The sequence below is a fragment of the Psammomys obesus genome, unplaced genomic scaffold (genome assembly GCF_907164565.1).
Source record: "Psammomys obesus unplaced genomic scaffold, mPsaObe1.curated_primary_1811, whole genome shotgun sequence".
Classification (NCBI taxonomy): Eukaryota; Metazoa; Chordata; class Mammalia; order Rodentia; family Muridae; genus Psammomys; species Psammomys obesus.
The window spans coordinates 1,683,525-1,704,424 of NW_026596134.1; the positions used below are offsets into that span (position 1 = coordinate 1,683,525).

The 20,900-nt window shown below is 51.9% G+C and overlaps 1 protein-coding gene across 1 annotated transcript in view; it reads left to right on the forward strand.

Annotated features, from left to right (window-relative positions):
- Nucleotides 1-20,900, forward strand: part of Cdc42bpb (CDC42 binding protein kinase beta) — an 88,988-nt gene that overhangs the window by 40,312 nt on the left and 27,776 nt on the right. The window contains exons 5-12 of the mRNA XM_055593240.1: nt 3,138-3,286; nt 11,813-11,906; nt 13,907-14,107; nt 16,170-16,418; nt 17,244-17,323; nt 19,035-19,201; nt 19,284-19,403; nt 20,531-20,664. Coding sequence (XP_055449215.1) covers nt 3,138-3,286; nt 11,813-11,906; nt 13,907-14,107; nt 16,170-16,418; nt 17,244-17,323; nt 19,035-19,201; nt 19,284-19,403; nt 20,531-20,664 — 1,194 coding nt within the window. The remainder of the gene's footprint in view (nt 1-3,137; nt 3,287-11,812; nt 11,907-13,906; nt 14,108-16,169; nt 16,419-17,243; nt 17,324-19,034; nt 19,202-19,283; nt 19,404-20,530; nt 20,665-20,900) is intronic.

Sequence of the window (20,900 nt, forward strand, 5' to 3'; positions counted from 1 at the left end):
GAAGTCGGTTTGTGGTCCACACAAGTGTAGGATTGAGCGTGCACACAGTGTGTGTACATTGAGCTTGGCAGCTGTGGAGCAGGCCTGGGCAGCCAGTTAGAAGGGAGGCTAGGCCGAGGGTCTTGAGCCCAGGGTTCCTTCAGGGCCGCCTTGGTAGGAGTCCCTTCTAGGATGACCGAAGCCTGTAGAGCTGAGGCTATTCCGAGAGTGTTCTGTGGCCCATGGAGCAGCAGGCCATGCTTACCTCCTGGCCTCAGCAGTGCCTATAAGTGTCCCCACACCTCCCAGTGGGGCCTGAGGCCTTTTTCTGTGCACATGGTTCCCTTGCTTGTTTGCCCTGTGGAGCTCCTTGGTCAAGTATTCATTCACTTGCAAAAATGTTTTTATTCATCCTAAAATTGTTTCTTTCAAACATCAAAAGGCCCTGAGATTTGAACAGTGAGGGTGTGGCAAATGTCATATTGTTTGTTTAGAGTGGTGGCTTTGTTCCCTCGGAGGGCAGCTGGTATCTTCCGGGCACCCCTGATACATTAGGCCTAGGTTATCGTGCTCAGCCTTCCCAGTGATCCATGTTGTAAGCCTTTGGGAGCACCCTCTTTTTATAACTGGGGTGTGGCTGTGTGCTCACAGTCTTTGCACAGAGGACGGCAGCCCTGTCAGGTCCCTGCTCTGGTTTTCTGGGACAGTTTCCTGATAACTGTCTCTGCCGGAGCATTTGTGTGTGCATTCCCCAGATCACGTGCTTTTCCGCTAGGAACTACAGGAGCTTTCTGGGGAATACCAGGCAGCATGGGCCTGTTGAGTAGACGGCAGTTTTGTTTCAGATTTCTTCCCTCAACTCGATAGTGGTGCTGTGTGGCGTGTTGGCAGGCGACACCAGCTGTGTTCAGAACCCACACCTCCATCTCCAAGAAGATCCTCTTTCCTGGGTCACTGTCAGGGGAGATCCTTGTTCCTGGGTTACCGTCAGGATGTGGCTGTGGAGAACCTGCTGCCCGAGCTGGAGCACACAGGGAGCTGTGGTGTGAGGGAGGCAAGTAGGGAGAGTGCACCGAGCCTGTGTGCCGGCCGTGCTCTGAAGCAGGCTTCCCTTGGGAGCAGGGTCCCTCTGCTGCCCGGGTGCCCATGTGTGTTCTGAATCTTGTCCAGGTAAGCCTGCCGACCACCAGTTGAAAGAGTGTAGACTCACTGACTTAGCTCCCAACTCTGCGTGACAGCTTCCTTTGGGTCTGTCCTCTACACCGTTAATTTCCTTTCCATAGCTTGTTTTCCAGAAAGCCGACAGTCAGAGCAGCCCTGTTCCAGCAGCTGGAGCTCTGTGTTTAGGTAGACATGGAGACCTTGGTGCTGACTCTCACCCCCTGTCCCCTTGAGGGCCGCTGGTTCTCGTAGGTCCTCTCTCCTCCTGCCCCAAGAATGTCCTTCAGCAGCTGCTGACTCGCCCTCAGGGTTCTAGGCTGTCTGCCCACTGTTTTCAGTCCCCACCACCCGTCCAGGTGCAACACCTCCCCTGCCTGAATGGCTCAGGGTTTCAGTGACCCCCACCGCTGCTGAGCTCTTGCTACAAGTTCTGGCTGCATCCCTCCCTGCAACCAGGCTTGGGCCTGGTTATCACTGTCCTTTGCTCCAGCTGCCACATACCACATTCATCTCTTCCCTCCTGCCCCCCCCCCCCCACACCCGGCTCTCTCTCCGGCTGTGAAGCCAGCGCCCCATAGTCTGTGCTCAGTAGCTTCTGGCCACGAGGCTGGGCCAGACAGGCTTGTTACAGTCCCTTCCACTGCTCTCTGCTTGCCGTGGTCTTCCTTTAGTGATAAGAACCTTGCTGAGCAAGGGCATTGTCAGCAACCCACACCTCGTCCCCTGCCCCTTCCTCCAGGAGTAGCGACAGGCCCAGTGTTGAGGCAGGCAGGGTTGGAGAGAGAAACCCTTTGGCGGATGCCCACCGAAAGGCCTTTGTGCAGCAAGGTGTTGGAGACAGATGTGCTGCTTCAGGACCCTACCCTTAGGAGCACCGTTGGTTGGGAAGTAGGCTGAGGTGGCCTTCCCAAGGGGGAGACATGGGAAGAAGGAAGGCTTTGTGGAGGAGGGGACCTGAGGGGAATTTCGGGAGCTGCGTGAGAGCTGTTGGTCACACTCTTTAGGATAGGAGTGCTTTGCTCACACCCAGGGGCCACTCAGACGGTGGCATGGCTCTCACTTTAGATTTCTAGGGCGTTCGTCCCCTGACCCGTTGAGACTGCGGACCTAAGTTGGGACGAGGGGAGGACTGGCAGAGCGCAGCTGTCGCACAGAGTGGAGCTGGCACTGCGTTGACTCTCAGTCCTCAGCTAGCCAGTGGGCACACCTTCCTGTCACGGTGACTTAAACGTTAGGCTGCCAGATGAGACAGCCTGTTTCTCTGTGTGTCCCCAGTAGTGGGGCTATGGACTACCACCCTAGCTGTGGCTTGCAGTGACCCTCCCGTCCCACAGCTCTCTGATGGGATGAGATGCTTCCATTATGGCCTCTGCAGCGCTGAGACTCTCTGGCATGAGTCTGAGTGCTGTTGGGAGAGGCTGTTCTTGAGCAGTACGTCTGTGCAGGCACACTGTGTGCCCCACCCTGTGGCCTGTGGCTGTCGAGTGAAGGGAGACACTCAGCTCGTTAGCTGTGGACGTTTCTCCATATGGAACAAGAGCTGTCTGTCCTGCTTGTGGCAGAACCCCAAGTGCCTGCCTCACTGCTCTTTGATGACATTCTCTTTTCAATGAGAGCTGATGGTGTCTGTGGTTTTAGAAAGCACGTCCCTGCTCTGAGCAGAGTCCTGAGTCAAGGACCTGAGGACTGAGGCCTGCAGAGCTGGACAGTCTGAACAGCCCGAGCTTTCGACCCTGGTTCTTAACGGGCTTCTTGTGTTAGTGATGCCTTCAGCCTCTCTTCACTGGCTAGCCGTGTTGTGTGCTGACACCCCTTCTCTGCTTGCATGTGTGTGGATGGCAGCAGCACAGCACATCAGGATGCTCTGTGAGAGAGGAGGTCACTGAAAGTGCTCCCACACTGGAGCCTGGCGTAGGAGGCCAGCCCTGACAGCCTCCTGGGCAGCTCACAGTCAGGCTTGCTGTTAAGAGCTGTCCTCTCCTCTTTCTGATTCACAGTACTTGGTTATGGACTACTATGTGGGTGGTGATCTGCTGACGCTGCTGAGTAAGTTTGAAGACAAGCTTCCAGAAGACATGGCAAGGTTCTACATCGGCGAAATGGTGTTGGCCATTGATTCCATCCATCAGCTCCACTATGTGCACAGGTGACCACCTTCCCATGCAACTCGTGAATATTACGTTAAATGTTCAGAGTCTCCTTTTGGAGTTCTAGCCTCAGGCCTCAGGTTCCAGGAGTCCTGCAGGTGACCAGTCCTTACTGAGTGACTAAGTGCGGGCACAGGGTGACTTGTCCATGTCACATCGTGAACCCCACAACACCCAGAAGGTTTGGGCTTGCATTGCTCCAGTTGTGATAGTCTAATTTCCAACAGCTGCGCCATCTTGGCTTTTAGGGTTCCCTTGGCAGAGCCCTTCCCTGCTGGCCCGCCCTCCCCGGCACTCCCTCAATCCCATCCCACTGCACCTCCACGCCCTCAGCTGACCAAGCCGGCCCTGGAGCCCTCATAGTGAGGAGAGGGTTGAGCATAGGTGATTCTGTCATGGCAGTGGGAAAGGCCAGAAGAATGACTGCTCCCAGGGCAGCCCTTTCCTCTCTCAGATTGCCCCGTTGGTAGAATAACTTCTGGTGGAATCACTGCAAGGACTGCTTGACCATCGCAGCCGAGTCTGTGCCGAATAAAGGTGGACGTTTTTAAAGAGAGAGAGAGAGAGAGAGAGAGAGAGAGAGCGTGTGTGTGTGTGTGTGTGTGTGTGTGTGCGTGCGCGTGTGCGTCTGTGTGTGTCTTGTGTGTGTGTGTGTGTGTGTGTGTCTGTATACCACTTGTGTGGGTGCCTAGGGAATCCAGAAGGGGCTGTTGGATTGCTAGACCTAGAGTTACAAGCAGGTGTGAGCTGCTTGACATGTATGCTGGGAGCCACACTTCTGTCCTAGAGAGCAGCAGATGCTTAACCATAGAGCCGTCTCTCCAGCCTCTAAAAGTCCTTTCTTTATTTTATTTTAGTGTGTCCCTGTGTGTGTGTGTGTGTGTGTGTGTGTGTGTGTGTGTGCATGCGTGTGCGTGCATGTGCATGTGTGTGTGTATATGTACCTTACTGACTTGAGACAGTGTCTCCTACTGAGCTGGAAGCCGTTTAATCTAGACAGGCAGCCAGTGAGCTCTCAGGATCTTCCTGTCTTTCCCCAGTGTTGGGTTTACAGACACAGATTGTTACAGTCTCTACATGGGTGGGGGGGATTTGAACTCATGCCCTCAGGCTTACAGGGCAGGTACTTTTAACCACTGAACCGTCTTCCTAGTCCAAACTATACATCCTTTCTTTGGCTGTTTGGTTGGTTTTTGTTTTTTTGAGACTGGGTTTCTCTGTGTAACGGCCCTGGCTGCCCTGGACTCAGTTCGAGGACCAGGCTGGCTGACAGCACACCGTGCGCCACCTTTAGTTTTGTTTTTGTTGTTAGATTTGTTTGTTTTAGCGGCGCATGTGCTGCAGTGCGTGTGGTGATCAGAAGACAAATGCCGGAGATGGTCTCTCCATCTCCATTCAAGGATTGACTCAGGACGTTAGGCCTGGCCGCCAGCGATTGTACCCGCTGAGCCATCTGTCGGCCCAAGTCTGTAGTTTTTGGGTCAGTTTTTGTTTCCCTGGAGTAAGTGTGCTCCTGGTTATTCTCTGTACTTTTCTGAGAGTCTGTCACTGACCCCTGTAGACTAATCCGTGTTAAAAAGCTCTGTGCACACGGAAGGAATGTCTCCTTCGTTGGTGCTTCGTTCTTCTTCAGTCTTGCTTTCCTGGGCAAAAACCTGGAGAGGGTTTTGAGTGAAGAGGTGCTCTCGTGTCTGAAATTGTAGCCTGTGTTTTTCTTTTGTAAAGCTCATTTTCTGTCATGATTCTGTGAGAAGGGGACTTGAGAGGTCGCGTCTGTTCCGTCCATACTGGTGTCTTGGGCTTGCCTCTGGCGAGTGCCCGGCTGCGTGTCACTGCCAGGATTTTGACATTGCAGCGCCTATGTCCTCCTTGTCCACGAAGCTCTGCAGAGATAAAGGTCTCTGGTGTTAATGTGTTCGTTGTGTTCCTGGATTTCTGGGGTGGGCCCAGGGCCTGTGTGAGCTGAGCGTCCATTGTGGTCTTCTGGGCTTACAGCATCTGCCGAGGCTTTGGGCCTCTGTGAGACTCCTCAGGGGAGCACAGCACCTACACTGAGAGTGCTGCTCTGTTACCAGGGGCTGCAACAAGTCCCAGGGACTGGCACCGGCCCCAGCGTACCCAGGGGAGGGGCCCCAGAGTGCGTGTGCCCCTGTGGTGCAGAGAGATTGGCCGGTGCATCTCCCCACCCATGTGAGCCTGCCGTAGGCATGCCTGCTTCTGTGGGCCATTGCCGTTCTTGGATTACTGTGGGCCTGTCTGCTTCTGTACAGTTGCAGTTCTTGGATTGCTGTGGGCATGCCTGCTTCTGTGAGCCATTGCAGTTCTTGGATTGCTGTGGGTTATTATTTTCATTACTGGGGCTCTGGCGTAGAGCTTCACCTTCTCCCACTGAACCATCATACACAGCCGCTTTGTCCTGAGACAGTTTCCATCAGTTGCCCAGGCAGGCCTTGTCCTCGTCATCTTCCTGAGTAGCTGGGATCATAGGTGCTGCCAGGCCTGGCTTCCGCAGTCCCATAATGTCTGTGTGTACATATCTATGTGTGTGCTGTGTGGGAGTCTGCAGATGCCAGCTGCTTAGCAACTGCCCAGCATGTGTGCTAGGAGGCAAACAGGGTCCTCTAGAAGAGCAACGAGTGTTCGTAATCACCAGCCCGTGGGCAGGGTGGGCGAGTGGCCGTGTGTGTGACAGTGAATTGTGGAGACCGGAGGACAGCCTTGTGGAGTTGTTTCTCCCCTTGTCCCTTATGCGGGTTCCAGGACTAGAACTCAGGCTGTCATACTAGCTGTGGTTCCTAATGTTTAGATTTTATATTCTGTCTCTAGCAAAGATGCCCATCTCATAATACAGAGGGAAATGCCTTTGAATTTGTCATAGGCCTCTAGGGATATTAATTAGGTTATATTTTAAATACTTTATTCTTCCCGTTTTCTCCTGTCTAGAAAACTCCTTTTTTCCGTTTTCTTCTTTTAACTTGTTTGTCAGTGTGCACGCTTGTGTGCTGTTTGTCTTTGCATGTGCCACATGTGTGCAGGGCTCGTGGAGGCCAGAAGAAGGCATCAGCTCCCAGGGACTGGTGTTACAGGCAGCTGTGAGCTGCCCTGTGTGAGTGCAGAAGCCCAGCCTGAGCCATCTCTCCCACCCTCCCGCATTTGTAAGCAGCCACACAGAAGTTCTATTCTGTCGTTTGACCTCTAGGAGGAAACATACCTCATTCAAAATCTCTCTTCCTCCTCAAACCAGCTCAAATCAGATTGTTTGTCAATGACCCATCTAAAGGTGAAACCCAGTAAGGCGTAATGCTGTACACTCTCAGGACGGTGTGCTCTTAGGAAGGTGAAACTGTATTTGGCAGTGTTGCAAGTAAGTGAGTCTCTTGAGCACACAAATGGCAGCTCTGGTGAACTCAACAGCAGGGCTCAGGCCACAGCTTGGCTCCTTTTTTCTTCCTCTATGGCTGTGGGTCACAACCCCTGTGGGGGTCAAAGGACCCTTTCACAGGGCGCTCATGTCAGATACTTATATTTTGATTCATATCGGTAACAGAATTACAGTTATAAAAAAGCAATGAAATTATTTTATGGTGGGGGGGTTTCACCACAACTTGAGGAAGTGCATTAAAGGGTCGCAGTGTTAGGAAGCTGAGAGCTGCCTCTCTGTGAGCTGTGACAACTCTGCCCTGCCCCTTTCTTCACAGTTGGATTCCCACAGGCCTCACAGTAACTGCCTAGCACCCAAGGAAAGCACCCCGGCCAGTGTGCACAGCCCCTTCCTAAGATTTTAGCCAGGGAGAGCAGAGGTCTTGTTACACAGGCAGGCTGATGATGCAGCTGAGCTGCAAGCTAGGACGTGGGCATCAGAGGGCAAAAGCAGCCCAGAAAAACACAAACAAGGAAGGACAGAGAGCAGAGTAGAAGATAAAGTGCAAGAAACTCACTGAAGGCGTGACACTAGCCGGGAGCCCCTTGCACAGCTACTTGGTGATGTTTTCTGGAGATGGACTGCAGCCCAGGAAGCTCTGTACAGGGCGGTCTTCGTCATTCATCTTTTTGTTTTTAGAGCTGCGGTGAACCGGAATTTGGTTTGTAGATTGGTAGGTAGGTAATGTCCACAGCCCAGGAGAGGAGACAGCACAGCAGTGATTGACCGTTCTCCTTCTGTAGCAAGAGGCGGTGTCTGTCCCACAGCAAGCTTGATGGTGACATTGACGTGAGGCAGGTGTTGTATCTGGCAGATGCTTGATTCCGACCAAGGTGTCCCTTAAGCCATTGCCCTAATTATTTATTTACGTTTGTGTGTGTTGTTCTGAATGTAGGCACAGGCACACATGGAAGCTAGACAACAAATTGGAGGAACCATTTTTCTACCATGTGGACCCCAGAGATCAAACTTAGGAGGTCCTCTGGCTTGAAGGCCATTGCCTTTACCCACCTAACCATCCCACTGACTCCTGGTTAATTTGAGTAGCTATAGGTGGCAAGAGACTACTGTATAGAACCTTGGAAATGTAAATCAGCTTTGTCTGTTTTTAAGTATATATCCTGAGCCATGCTATATATAAATTATTGTTGGTTTTGTTTTGTTTTGTTTTTCTGCTGCTGTTATTTCTTTTTCTTTTTCTTTTTCACACTTTACTCACTTGTATCCTCCTAAATTATTGTTTTTGAGGTGAGGTCTTGCCAACACAATGGCCTGGAGCTTGGGATTTCTTTTGCTCCAGCCTCCACAATGCTGAGCTTACAGACGGGTGCCATCACCCCGACTTCTGTACGTAGACTTGTTATATTCTTCCTAGACATTGGATTTAGCTTTCACACATGCCAGCAAGTGTTCTACTGGGCTATATATACCCAGCTCTAAAATTGTCTTCTAAAATGATATTTGAAGTAATTCCCAGTTCATACAATGTTGACAGAAAAGTACAAAAGCATCTCCCCAGATTCACATACTGCTAACACGTAGCCTAATTTCTCCTCTTCCTGTGTGTACATACAGATCTACACCGAATTTTCCAATTCATCTTACAACACATTGTTGTATGTGTCAGATGTTTTAGGATTTTGGTTTGACTTTGAGACAGGGTCTTTATTATACATAGCTCTGGCTGTCCTGGACTTGCTGTGTAGACCAGACTGGCCTCAAACTCACAGAGCTCCATCTGCCTCGGGAGTGCAGGATTAAGGGCGGGTGCCACTCCGCCCAGCAAGGGAAGCTCGATCTTAACCTTCTGGGTTCACATTTCATCCTGATCCTTATATTACTCTTCTGTCACTGTGCTAAAGCACCGTGACCACAGCGATTTCAGAAAGACAAAGTTTCTTTTGGCTTACGGTTCCAGGTGGGTAAGAGTCCGTGGTGGCAGAGCTGGGGCCCAGGAACCCAAAGTCAAAAGATTGCACACTGAACTGCAAGCAGGGAGCAGAAAGGGGAGGGAGCTGCGAGTGGCTGGTCGTCAGCCTCTCAAAGCCGCCTCCGGTGCCACACTGCTTCCCATGAGGCTGTGCCTCCTAGACCTGCCATGGCGCCGCAGCAGACCACGTGTCCAAACGCCCGAGCCTGTGAGTGTTATTGTTCGGACTACCATGTCCTCCTGTTACGACTAGTCGAGCCTAGGATCACGTCAGCTCCCATCTTTTTGACCTTTTAAACCTGGAATCGTTCTCTTGCTCTCTCTGCTTTTTATGAACTTGGTGCTTTTAAAGACTACTCTACTCCACTCTTTGTAGTAGACCAGGAGTAGCTGGTCCTCTGGTTTCAGAGTAAAGCTTTCTTCAGTTTGTGCTCTGCAGATACCATCTGCAGACACAGCACTGCTCTGACACAGCAATGGACCAGGCCACCCAGCGAAGCTTCTGTTGGGCTTTTCAACCTGTGCACATCTCCTCCTGCTCCTGTGTCCTCACCATATGAGTGGCCCCCTTAGGTTCTGCCTGGGCCTGGCTTCCCTGCTGCACAGGTAGACTTGTAGTTCCAGGCCCTCCAACCCATCTTCTGCTACAAGGAAGTTCTCCGCTTCTTGAGGATTCCCTGCTTGTTTCCAGTGTGTGTTCCTGCAGGATAAGCCCTCCACAAGTTTGCAAATGCTCTCAACTGCTGAGCCGGCATTGATCTCCTGCTCTGCTGTATGCAGATGCCCTGGGGGTGGCCATTGTTGGTACCCCTGTTGTATGGCCCCAGGTGACTGTGTCTCCATTCGGATGTGGCTGTGTCTGCAGAGTAATTCCAGAATCAGTATTTCTCCATCAGAAGAATTGTCTGCTGCCAGAGCCGTCTATTCCCTGCTGCTGATCCCCTTTGCTTTCTAGTTGGTAGTGTATGAGATGCTGTTTCCTCTGTATCCATGCCAACAGGGTATGCTTCAGTGTTGCCATCTGATGAAGAATCAAAAGCACACAGTTGTATTTTTCTCTTTCTTTCTTTCTTTCTTTCTTTCTTTCTTTCTTTCTTTCTTTCTTTCTTTCTTTTTTGTGAAGTTGGACATTTTTCCATGTGTGTGGGTCTGGTCTACCTTTGAGTTCTTTGTTCTCACTTCACCAGGACTTCTGCCATTTCTTTGATATAGAAATATTTGTCTTTTATCTGTCATCCTTGGGTTTTCTCCATTCTCTCTCTTGCATTTATTTTATTTTTTTTTATCTTTAATCATGTGGATTTGTGCATGTCAGTTCGGGTGCCCCACAGAAGCCGGTGGTTACAGGCAGTTATGATCCGCCTGACTCCATACCTGTTCTAAACTATGAGCTGGCCCTCCAGCCCTTCCCTCTCTTTAAAAAGCAACATTTGCCTCTTTAGCCCAGGGAGGCCTTGAACTCATGATCCTCCAGTGTCATCGTTTCATGCCGGGATTAACAGACATGTACCACCTGGGCATTCTGTCTCTTCAGGGATGCTTCTGGGTGTTCGGTCCAACCTGCACTCTCTACCCTGGTTCCTCAGCACAGGCTCCATGAATACCACCCCAGGAGCTTCTCAGACCTCCTTTTCTTCAGGGTTTTTCTTGCCATTTTACTGTGCTAATTTTTCCATAGGAATTTTAGTGTCCCCTTCCTTGGGTCTACAGAAACAGGACATTGCTTTGCTCTCACCACATTCACCTCTACTTCATCATGTTCTTATTAGTTCTCTTTCAGACGAGCCCTGTTTTGTTACCTGGTTTCCTGTTTGCTGGCCCCTTTGCTGGCTCCCACCCCAGTGTTCAGCTCCCCTGTCTGCTCTGTACTGCTCCTCCGGCCTCTCTCCTCTTGGTCTTCCTTCCATCGGTGCTTTCCATTAGGTCTTGATTTAAATTCACTTTCCCTTAAGCATCTTGTAAATTAACATTCATGTAGGGTCACAGTTTATTTTTTCTTCTATTTCTTCCTTTTTAGTTTTTTTCTGCTATGGCATTTTGGTTCCTCTTCTGCCCTTTCCCCTTCTTTATGTCATATCTTTGCTTCCTTCCTTTTTCCCCTTCCCTTTCCTTCCAGTCTCACACGCAGCCCAGGCTGACCTCAAACTCATGATCCTGTAGCCTCACCTTTCTAAGTGTGTTACACCTGACCTGTTTCTTTTCTCTTTCGTGTCTGTGTGAGGGCATTTATTTCAGGCTCAAGTGTTCTGGCTTTTCCGTGCTTTGCTTCTGTTTCTTGGTAAGAATTGCTGTCCTTCGCTGGGTTTGTGCTGGAATCCCTGTGTTGCCCGCAGGCCTCTCCCATGTTTCCACATGGGAGAACATGTCTGCACACTCGCTCCCGGCTCTGGGTGCCAAACATATTTTGGCTGTCCTACATAAGGCTGCTAAAAGCAGACTTGAGCGTGGCTTTGGTAGATTGTTCTCTTGCTTTCGAACAGTCTGTAATGATCTTCTTCTCAGTACTGTGACTAGGCCTCGGACCAGCATTTGGGCATATAGAAAGGCAGTCGACATCGTGGTGCTGAGCGTCCTGCCTTGGTGTGTGACTGTGCCATTTGCTGCGGTGGCCGGCTGTGCATAGGCCGCTCGGCTTCTGTGTACAGATGGATCCTCAGCCCGCAGGAGTCTGCCCACATCTTGCCCAGCTCCGTTATTTCTTCATTACTGATCCTCCATGGTGGATACTGTTTGCCTTCCTCATGCTGCATGTCCTTGATCTCCTTTATGTTTCTCCATAGCTCGCTCCACAGACTATAGTGTGTGATGCCATCTGAGGAGGGGGTGAGGGGAATGCAGGTTAGAAGAAGGCTTCAGCTTCCTTGGGGCTGCTTGCAGGCATTTGTGGAACCTTTGGTGGCTGTTATGTGGTCGCTGGGATCTGAAGGTCGAACATGAAGCACTCTTAACTCCTGAGCCATCTCCCTAACTCTTAGATGTTATTTCCTGACCCTGTGGCTAATGAGCTCCTCAGGAAGGCAGGGGACATTCAAGGAAGCTTAGCCAGGGCCCAGGTGACAGGAGGTGACTGCTACTGGGAGAAAAGGGTACCCTGGTGGCTCCACTGCTGGGCTGCTCCAGTTCCCTGTCCTGCCCACTGAGGCGGTTAACTCACTCTGCCTATTTCACCAACAGAGACATTAAGCCTGACAATGTCCTTCTGGACGTGAACGGTCATATCCGCCTGGCTGACTTCGGATCGTGTTTGAAGATGAATGATGATGGAACTGTAGGTATTTTTTTGTTGAAGACTGCCATTTGCTTTTGAGTTTGGCTCGTAGCTAAAAGGGAGTCAAAGTGTTCAGCTTGAGATAAAATGAAGAAAACCAGGGTTATTAATTGAATTAAGAAAATGGACCTGTTTAGGAGACGATGGGAATTTTTTATTTGAGGAATGTTTAAAGTTTGAAAATCGGTGTGCGTGCCGTGTGCAGCTGTGTGTGAGTGTATGGCGTGCATGTGTGTGGGGATGAGGAGACAGCCTCGGGCGGCTGCTTCCGAATCGATCATCTTCTTCTGGAGATGGGGCCCCTCACTGGGCTAGAATTCAGAGTGGGCTCTGCCGGCTGCCGCTGGCCTCGGGACCCTCCCGTCCCCCTCCCGGGCCCTGGGGTTAGAGGGTGTGCCTCTGTGCGCCCCCACCCTGGCTTCCTTTAACAGTGTGGGCCGGAACTGTAGAACTCCAAATCCCCAGTGTCGTAGGGATAGCCACTACCAACACGACTGTCTTTCAGTCCTCCTTTTCTGTTTGTTGGCCTGTGGGTGCCACTGGGGATCTGTCAGGTCTTCCAGACCCCTGGCTGGTGCTGCACTAGAGTCGGTGAGGCCAGTCCTTTCCTCTGAAAAGCGCTGTCCGCCTGGGAGGGGCGGGCTCCCTGCTGTTCCAGGTAGCTTTCTGCCAGGTGAGCATTCCCAAGTACAGAGCTCCTTAGTACAGAGCGCTGTGTGCGCCAGCTGCCGTTTTGTTGTGGGGCAGAAGGTACTGGCTCAGCTGGCACCTCAGGTCAGACCAACACTGTGGCTAAGCGGCCTGTGAGTAGCCGGTCTGTTACCTCACTGATGAGCGCCCACCCCGGTTTAACCGCACCGTGTGTCCTTATACCATGTGGCCACACGCCTCTGCAGCCCTGTCCAGGAAGCTTTTAAGTCACACTTAAGTGTGATGCCAGGTGTTCCAAAAGTGAGCGGCCCTGCTGTGTTCCCAAGCAGCATGCGTGCAGACGCCAGCTGACACTGCTGCATGGGTTCTGGAGCTGTGCGTACGCTCCACTGCACTGTGCTTTTTTGTTTTTAAATTTCGACCACACATTGACTTCTTGGCAGATTGGTGCTGTGGTCAAATCCAAGTCCCTTCTTCTGGTGAAGAGAGAATATCCTTGGCACATCTGCAGTGTCATCTCCCACAGTGACATTTACCCCCTCCCCACCTTTGCCGCGTGCAGCCACTGCAGGCTGTGTGCGAGCTGCTGTTCTGAAAGCGCCGGCAGAACTCCTGCTGTCTGCTCCAGCCAACACTCCTACACTGCTCACCGACGCCCTGCTTGTCCCTCAGAGGCTCTTTCCGCAGGGCTCCCCGGGGAGTCTGGTCCCTGCTTAGATGGGCCTGTGCACCCTGCCCCATTGCTGCTGAGCCTCAGTGGTGGAGATCGCTGTGTGGTGGCCACTGCCTCGCCGTGGCTCCTCTGTTACCTAGCCCTCTGCTGCTTTCCTGGGATGGTTGGCTGGCCCTCCCTGATAGCAGCTGTCCGGAAGTGCAGCCTCTGCCTCAGGCCTGCTGATGTGAGTCAGGGAAGGCTCTCCCCAACAGAATCTTTGTTTTATCTTGGGAATCCAATTCATGCTGGGCCACATTACCTGTTTTCCCTCTAGATACACAGGGTGGGCTGTACTAGGAAGCCACAGCCCACTCGGCCTTTTCCTAAGGCCTGTGTTAAGTAGGAAAGTGCAGGGCTAGCCTGGGCATGGGGTCTCTAGACTACCCTGGAGGCATGGGCAGCAGGTGCTCAGGTGCTACCTCTGGGGGCTCAGGCCCGCTGGAATGTCACAAAGTTGGGGCTGCAAGAGGACTTGTGTGTGCTGCGTTTTGACTTATCTGGTCCTTGATTCCTGATCATTTGCTGCTCTCGTCCCATGACTGTTTTCTTTTCTGTTGCTGCTGCGTTCTAAGGAAGGTGAGAAACATGTCGCTAAGAGATGCTCTCGTCTCCCCTCATCACCTCTCCCTCCCAGGTTCAGTCTTCTGTGGCTGTGGGCACACCCGACTACATCTCACCAGAGATCCTGCAGGCCATGGAAGACGGCATGGGCAGATACGGGCCTGAGTGTGACTGGTGGTCCCTGGGCGTCTGCATGTATGAGATGCTCTACGGGGAAACGCCGTTTTACGCAGAATCTCTGGTGGAGACCTACGGGAAGATCATGAACCACGAGGTGGGGGGCTGTGCCTGCCCAGGCCACTGTGCGGGATGCCGGGAGGAGGCTGGTGGGGTGGAGGGGCAGAGGTTTGAGGCACCATCAGCATAAGGGGTGACACTGCACACATGGAGCAGAAGGGAAGACGTGCTTCAAAGGTGGCGGTGCCTGTGTTCCCGGGCCGCAGACTCCTAGAGGAGAAGCAGGCTATGTGGAACGTGTGCGCACGCAGCTGGGAAGAGCCTCGAGTGAGCTGGCCTCCACGTGGGGCGTCATTCCTTCCCTGATCCCAGGCCGCTTTTTCCCTCTTTCAGGCTTTCTGTCTGTCACCTTGATGTTCTTTCCTCCACCTCCTCCCCCAGTGCACAGTTAATTGGACACAGGGTGTACACGCGCATGCTCAGTAGCCGTCTGCCACAGAACTGCACACCTAGCCCTGGAGACCAGTGGGGTAGGATTTCTTTTCCGGTCTGCTGTAGCAAGAGACGAGCACCGACAAATGTGCGTGCGTGCACACACCTACCCACATCCTGAAAATGGAGTTCTATGCAGTTGACCTGTCTTTCAGCCCCTGCCTCCCGTTAACTGCTCATGTTGGGAGCAGAGTAACAGTACATTGCTTTATGTTTCATTTCAAGCCACAGTAAAAACTATGCTTAGAATATTTTCAGGCTGCGGAGATGGCTCCATCGGTAAAGTGTTTGCTGTGCCCCAGCACCCAAGTCAAAACCAGGTGTGGCAGTGCACAGCTGCACCCGACGGAGGGTGAGGCCGGTCCTGGAGCCAGCCAGTGCAGACAAAGCAGTGAGCTCCAGCCTCAGTGAGGCCTGCTCCGAAAAATAAGTAAAGGTGGAAGGTAACTGAGGAAGACCCCAGACAGACAGACACACACACACACCCCCCTTCACAGAATAGAGGTATCTTCTTAACTTATAAATAAGTGCTTTGTAGAAAGAGTTCACACGCTGTGTACTCGCCTGGAGCAGATGGTCAGAACCACCCTGATGGTGTGGGCATGCTGCTAACTTCGAGGGCTTAGGCCCTGGGTGTGCTCATCTGCGGGCCGGGCTGGTGCCTCTGCATCCACCTGCCGAACCTTCGCTTCTGGCCCTGTGGAGAGCGTAGCCAGTACACCCCTTGACGTGTGTGGCGCCTGCGTGAAGCTCAGCTCTTAGCCCAGTGCTGTGTGTGTGATCGGGCTTCTGTTTGCATTTTTGGCATTTTTATCTCACACACAGATACATGTTTCTCGTGGTCGGTGTGTTCTGTCCTTTATAAACAAGTTCCTTCCGTAGGAGTTCAGTTGATCAGTCCTTCTCTTGGTCAAGGTGCAGATGTGCTAAGTCAGGGGTTCAGTCTGCCCTTTGCTCATGGTGTCACAGAACACATGGTCTGTGTCACTCCTGCATGGTGAGGCGTGGACACTGAGGCATTCTCTTTTTTCAGAGGCAGCGCTGGCCAGGCTCTGAGTGGGCCGTGCTGTGTGCATGCCCACAGCACACTGGTCCATGCTCGTTGCTGTTTGAAGAGCCACAAGTCTAGTCTGTGAGCCTTGCCTGTGGGCAGTGCTAACATGTCAGCAGTTGGTTATTTTAATTAATTATGTGTGTACGTATGGTACATGTATGTGCATGCATGTGCCACAGCACATGTTGGAAACCAGAGGACAACGTTGTGGTGTTCTTCCCTCTGTTCACATGGTTTTGGAGATCAAACTCCTTTTGCCAGGATCCAAGGCAAGTGAGTGCCATTTACCCACTGAGCAGGCCCAAAGGAATGCTTTTCTTATTTGCCCTTTTGGAATTTAAATTCCCTAGCCTCAGCCAGGCTGTGGGAATGCACACTTTAATCCCAGCACTCAGGAGGCTGAGGCAGGTGGATTTCTGTGACTTTAAGGCCAGCCTGGTCTACAGAGTGAGTTCCAGGACAGCCAAGGCCACACAGGGAAACCCTGTTGCAGGGGGAATGTTCCTAGTTTCAGCTTACCCTTGGTTAGTCATGAAGTGAGGATTACTTCCTGTGTGGTCTGCACATCTCAGGTTTTTCTGACTGTGTCCTCTGGCTGTCCCTTCCTCCCCAGGAGCGGTTTCAGTTCCCATCCCATGTCACCGACGTCTCTGAAGAAGCGAAAGACCTTATTCAGAGACTGATCTGCAGCAGAGAACGCCGGCTCGGGCAGAATGGAATAGAGGATTTTAAGAAGCATGCATTTTTTGAAGGTCTAAATTGGGAAAATATCCGAAACCTTGAAGCACCCTACATTCCCGATGTGAGCAGTCCTTCTGACACATCCAACTTTGACGTGGATGACGACGTGCTGAGGAACACCGTGAGTACCCTGTGCATGTCCCCTGGGGCTGCTGCTTGGTGGGCCTGAGCAGCAGCACGTCTCCTCCCAAATGCCTGACAAGTCAGTGTGGTGCAGAACTAGAGCTGGAGAGATGGCTCAGCCATCTTCAGAGGGACCCAAGTTCTGGTCCCAGCACTCAGATAAGGCTGCGGCTCCAGCACATGCTTAGACACGTGTGGCAGACACAGACACCCACACATAAAATAGCAATTAAGGTAGCTGGGTGCGGTAATACATATTTAACCCCAGCACCATTGCACCATTGGTGGCAAAGACAGGTAGGTGTCCCTGAGTTCAAGACCAGCCTGCTCTACATAGTGAGTTCCAGGCCTGCCAGGTGTGTATAGTAAGATCCTGTCTAGAAGTTACTTTTTTTTTTTTTTTTAAGTTTTACAGTTACTTTAAAGCCTTCAGCTTTGTCCTTTGTGTTCTTTTAAAAGATGATGGCTCACTCTTTTGATTAAAAAAAAAATGTTCATGTTGTAGCACATGGAAAGCATTTTCACTTTTATTTTTCCTGTATTTTATACCTTTTAACTCAGCGTTAGATTCATTGTTGTGCTGCAGCTTCGTTGTTGCCATGGCTACCTCTGTATCTAAAGGTGCGAGGCACAGGAAGCCTGAGCCGTGAGCGTGCCTGGCGCTCTGGCCAGCCTGCATGGCTTCTGCTTTATGCAGCTGGAACTCAGGGTAGTAACAGCAGGAACAGGGGTTTGGTGGGGCTTTTTGTTTTGTTTTGTGTTTCGTAGCATTGTGCTGCTTATTTGAAGGAAGATTACATTTGTGTTATGTGTCCTTATGCAGGAAATATTACCTCCTGGCTCTCACACAGGCTTCTCTGGACTGCATTTGCCGTTCATTGGTTTTACGTTTACGACAGAAAGGTATGACTGCCTTATGTCTCTTCACTAGGGGTAGGCACAGCCCGAGGTGGGCTCTGAAGTGTCTGCTCATGCCGTAAGGGCTGGGAGGATGTTGCTCCAGTGAGACGCAGGGAGAGTCTTTGGTCCTTTATTGATTGCTATAGGTGTGAGTCTGCACCAGCTGGCTTTTCCTGTAAAGGGCACCCGTTGCCTGGCAGTGCCAGGCTCTGCCGTTTGTGATAGTGCTCCTGCATCATATGTTCAGTGGACATGCATAAGTTCAGCGCACGTGCCTGATGTGTAACAAAGGACTGCTCCCAGCTCACGTAGCTGCAGCCTACTCTGTTGTGTGAACACTGAGGCTGGAGACACAGTTTGGCAGTTAGGAGCCTGGATGCTCCTCCAGAGGACTGGGGTTCCGTTTCCAGCGCTCACAGGACAGTTCACAGCCGTAACTCTGGTCCCAGAGATCTTGATGCCCTCTTCTGGCCTCCTTGGGCACTGTGTGGATGTGATACAGAGGTGTACAAGCTGGCAAAGCACTCATACACATGCCTTCAAATGGAAAAGCATTGGGTGGGACTGGAGCTTAGCAGCAGCCCTTGGCAGCATGCATGGGGTTCTAGGTTCCTGCCCTGGTGGCGGGGCGAGGAGGGGGGATGGGACATGTCGGAAACAGCTGTAAAGGAACAGGACGTGCCCACAGGCTATAGTTGGTGATTCCTAGGTGTAGACTGTCAGATGGTGGGATTTATTTTGGTGAAAGCCAGTGGTGGCCACAGCTTTTTCTGTTCGCACTCAGCCAAGAAGCCTTTAGCGCTCACTGCCTGCTTTTGTCTGTACTGGTTTCCCAGCTCCTACTTGCCGGCAGTGGAGTTGGAGTTCTGTTCCTCCTGGGATCCATCCATGTGTGGCCTCGGCCAGTGGTGGTGATTCGGCATGGGTAGCTCCTGTCTGTGATGCCGCAGTCGTGGCTGGCACCTTGCCACGCCTGTTCCAGGTGGTGTCAGTGCCCACAATGCAGTGTGGTGCTCACGGGGCGCTGGCCACACTCCTGCGGCCCCACCTGCCTGAGAAGACAGTTTGGAAGGGAGGGTCTAAGATTCTGCCTTGTGATAGACTGCAGAAATGCTGGTTGGCTTACAGTCTGTAACAGAAGGGAGGGGGGCGCCCGGTGCCCAGTTCATCGTCGGCCCTGAACAAGCTGAGCAGAGCTTGAAGCACATGCAGCAGTTCAAGGGTCAGGCTGTCTTCAGTGGAGCTGTCTTCCGCGTCCACTGAGCAAGGGAGGGAACTCAGTCAGGAGAGTGGTCGAGAATCAGCTGATCTGCACAGCTGAGCCGCATGTCCAGAGGACTGCCGTGTGCCGCTTAGCCTGCAGCTCTCCCAGCTGGTTCGAGGCAGAACTGTGGGCTTTTTGACCACTTACCAGTGGGCCGTACTTCCCTGCAAGCCCAACTCTTTGGCAGAAGACCTTTAGTTTTGCTTTCCATTTGAGCGTGATCGGTGATTTCCAAGTCAGCATCCATTTCCTGCGTGTCCTGCGCAGCCTCCCTCTCCCCCGGCGATGGGAAGTAAGGCGCTCTTGTCTAACTTTGGCTCTAAACACAAAGAAGTCTTCTCACAGGTGCCTTGTGCGCCACTTTGAAAAGACTCAGCCCAGAAAGCCTGTCCATGCTGACGGAGGCCCTGCCAGCTCTGTGTAGATAAGAAAGCCTGTTGCTCTTTGCAGCTGCTTTTCTGACCGAGGCTCTCTGAAGAGCATGATGCAGTCTAACACATTAACCAAAGATGAAGATGTGCAGCGGGATTTGGAGAACAGCTTGCAGATCGAAGCTTACGAGCGAAGGATACGAAGGCTGGAGCAGGAGAAGCTAGAGCTGAGCCGGAAGCTACAGGGTGAGCCCTGGCATAGCCTGAGGTGGGCCAGGCTCCTGCCCTGAGCACTCGGCTGCCACTCTCAATGCTCTCTCTCTCTCAGAGTCCACCCAGACTGTTCAGTCCCTCCACGGCTCCACACGGACCCTGGGCAACTCAAACCGAGACAAGGAAATCAAGAGGCTGAATGAGGAAATTGAACGTCTGAAGAATAAAATGGCAGGTCAGTGCCCTCGCCGTCAGCCTCTTGCTCTTTATTCTTGAACGTTACTCTCCTATTTTCAGAATCTTTTTTTCTAGGGTGGACAAGTAGGGAAAAACTATAAAGCTTTTGCAAGCTTACGTGCATTTGTGGCACGTTGTCCATATTTGAAATTGTTTTCCTTCCTCACTTGGTTCTGATGACATAGTTGTCTCCATAAATGCTTACTTTTCCCTTGCACTTAACTTGCCTGACTGTTGCCTTAGAATTCCGGGGTTCAGCCTCCCACCTCCACCCTCTTTCGTTTTGTGGGGAAGTTTGTCTTACGTGTAGGAGTGTTTTGCCTGCGTGCGTATGTGTGTACTGTGTGCTTTCTTGGTACCTGTCGAGGTCAGAAGAGGAAGTCGGATTCCCTAGAACTGAGTGACAGGTAGTTGTGAGCCACCGTGCGTGCTGGGCACCGAAACTGCGCCCAGGTCCTCTGGAGGTGTGCTCTTACCCGTTCCGTGGTTTCTCCAGCACCTTCCAACTCTGCTTATAGTTCTCGTCCTGAAAATCTCTGAGGTCTCCACTCACTTCCGAACCAGGTCCCTTAGCCACATGTGGTAGACTCTTGCATCAACTCCAGGTTACATTTGGAGTCTGTCCTCTCCATTTCTGATCAGACCCCACCATCCTGATGTCTATTATTCATAAATGAAATACTGCCTTACACCCTGGGAAAGGGCCAGCACTTTGGGTGTTGGAGGGACTGAGGCAAGGCAGTCTTTGAGCAGAGTCTCCAGAATATAACAGATGGTTAGGATAAACACTGAGAAGCCTGGAGGTGGTGTGTGAGGCCAGTGCTTGGGTCCTTGAGAAGGCTTCTGAGTGAGGACAGTGTCAGGCTGGCAAGGGGGTGCAGTGGTGCTGGCCACCAGACCAGACAGTTAGCCCTTAGTCCTGCTGCCCACAAGCTGGCCCCTGACCTCCACACCCTCACTGCGGCATGCACGTGGGCACACACTACACACGCATGCGTGTGAGGTAAACAAATGGAAACTGGTGAAGAAAACTCTTATCTGGGAATTAGATAATTTCAGGTCAGTAAATCAGCTAACATAAAGCCACTGTACACAAGGAACACGATTCATTTCTCCCCTGTCCAGATTCAAACAGGCTTGAACGACAGTTTGAGGATACAGTGACTCTTCGCCAGGAGCATGAGGACTCCACACACCGGCTGAAAGGCCTGGAAAAGCAGTACCGCCTGGTGCGGCAGGAGAAAGAAGAATTGCACAAGGTAGCACAGCCTGTCTGTGTGAGGAGCCTAAGTCTGAGGAGGCCTGTGTGTGAGGAGGACTGTGTGTGAGGAGGACCCGAGGAGACCTGTGTGTGAGGAGGACCCTGAGGAGGCCTGTGTGTGAGGAGGACTGTGTGTGAGGAGGACCCGAGGAGACCTGTGTGTGAGGAGACCTGTGTGTGAGGAGGCCTGTGTGTGAGGAGGACCCTGAGGAGGCCTGTGTGTGAGGAGGACCC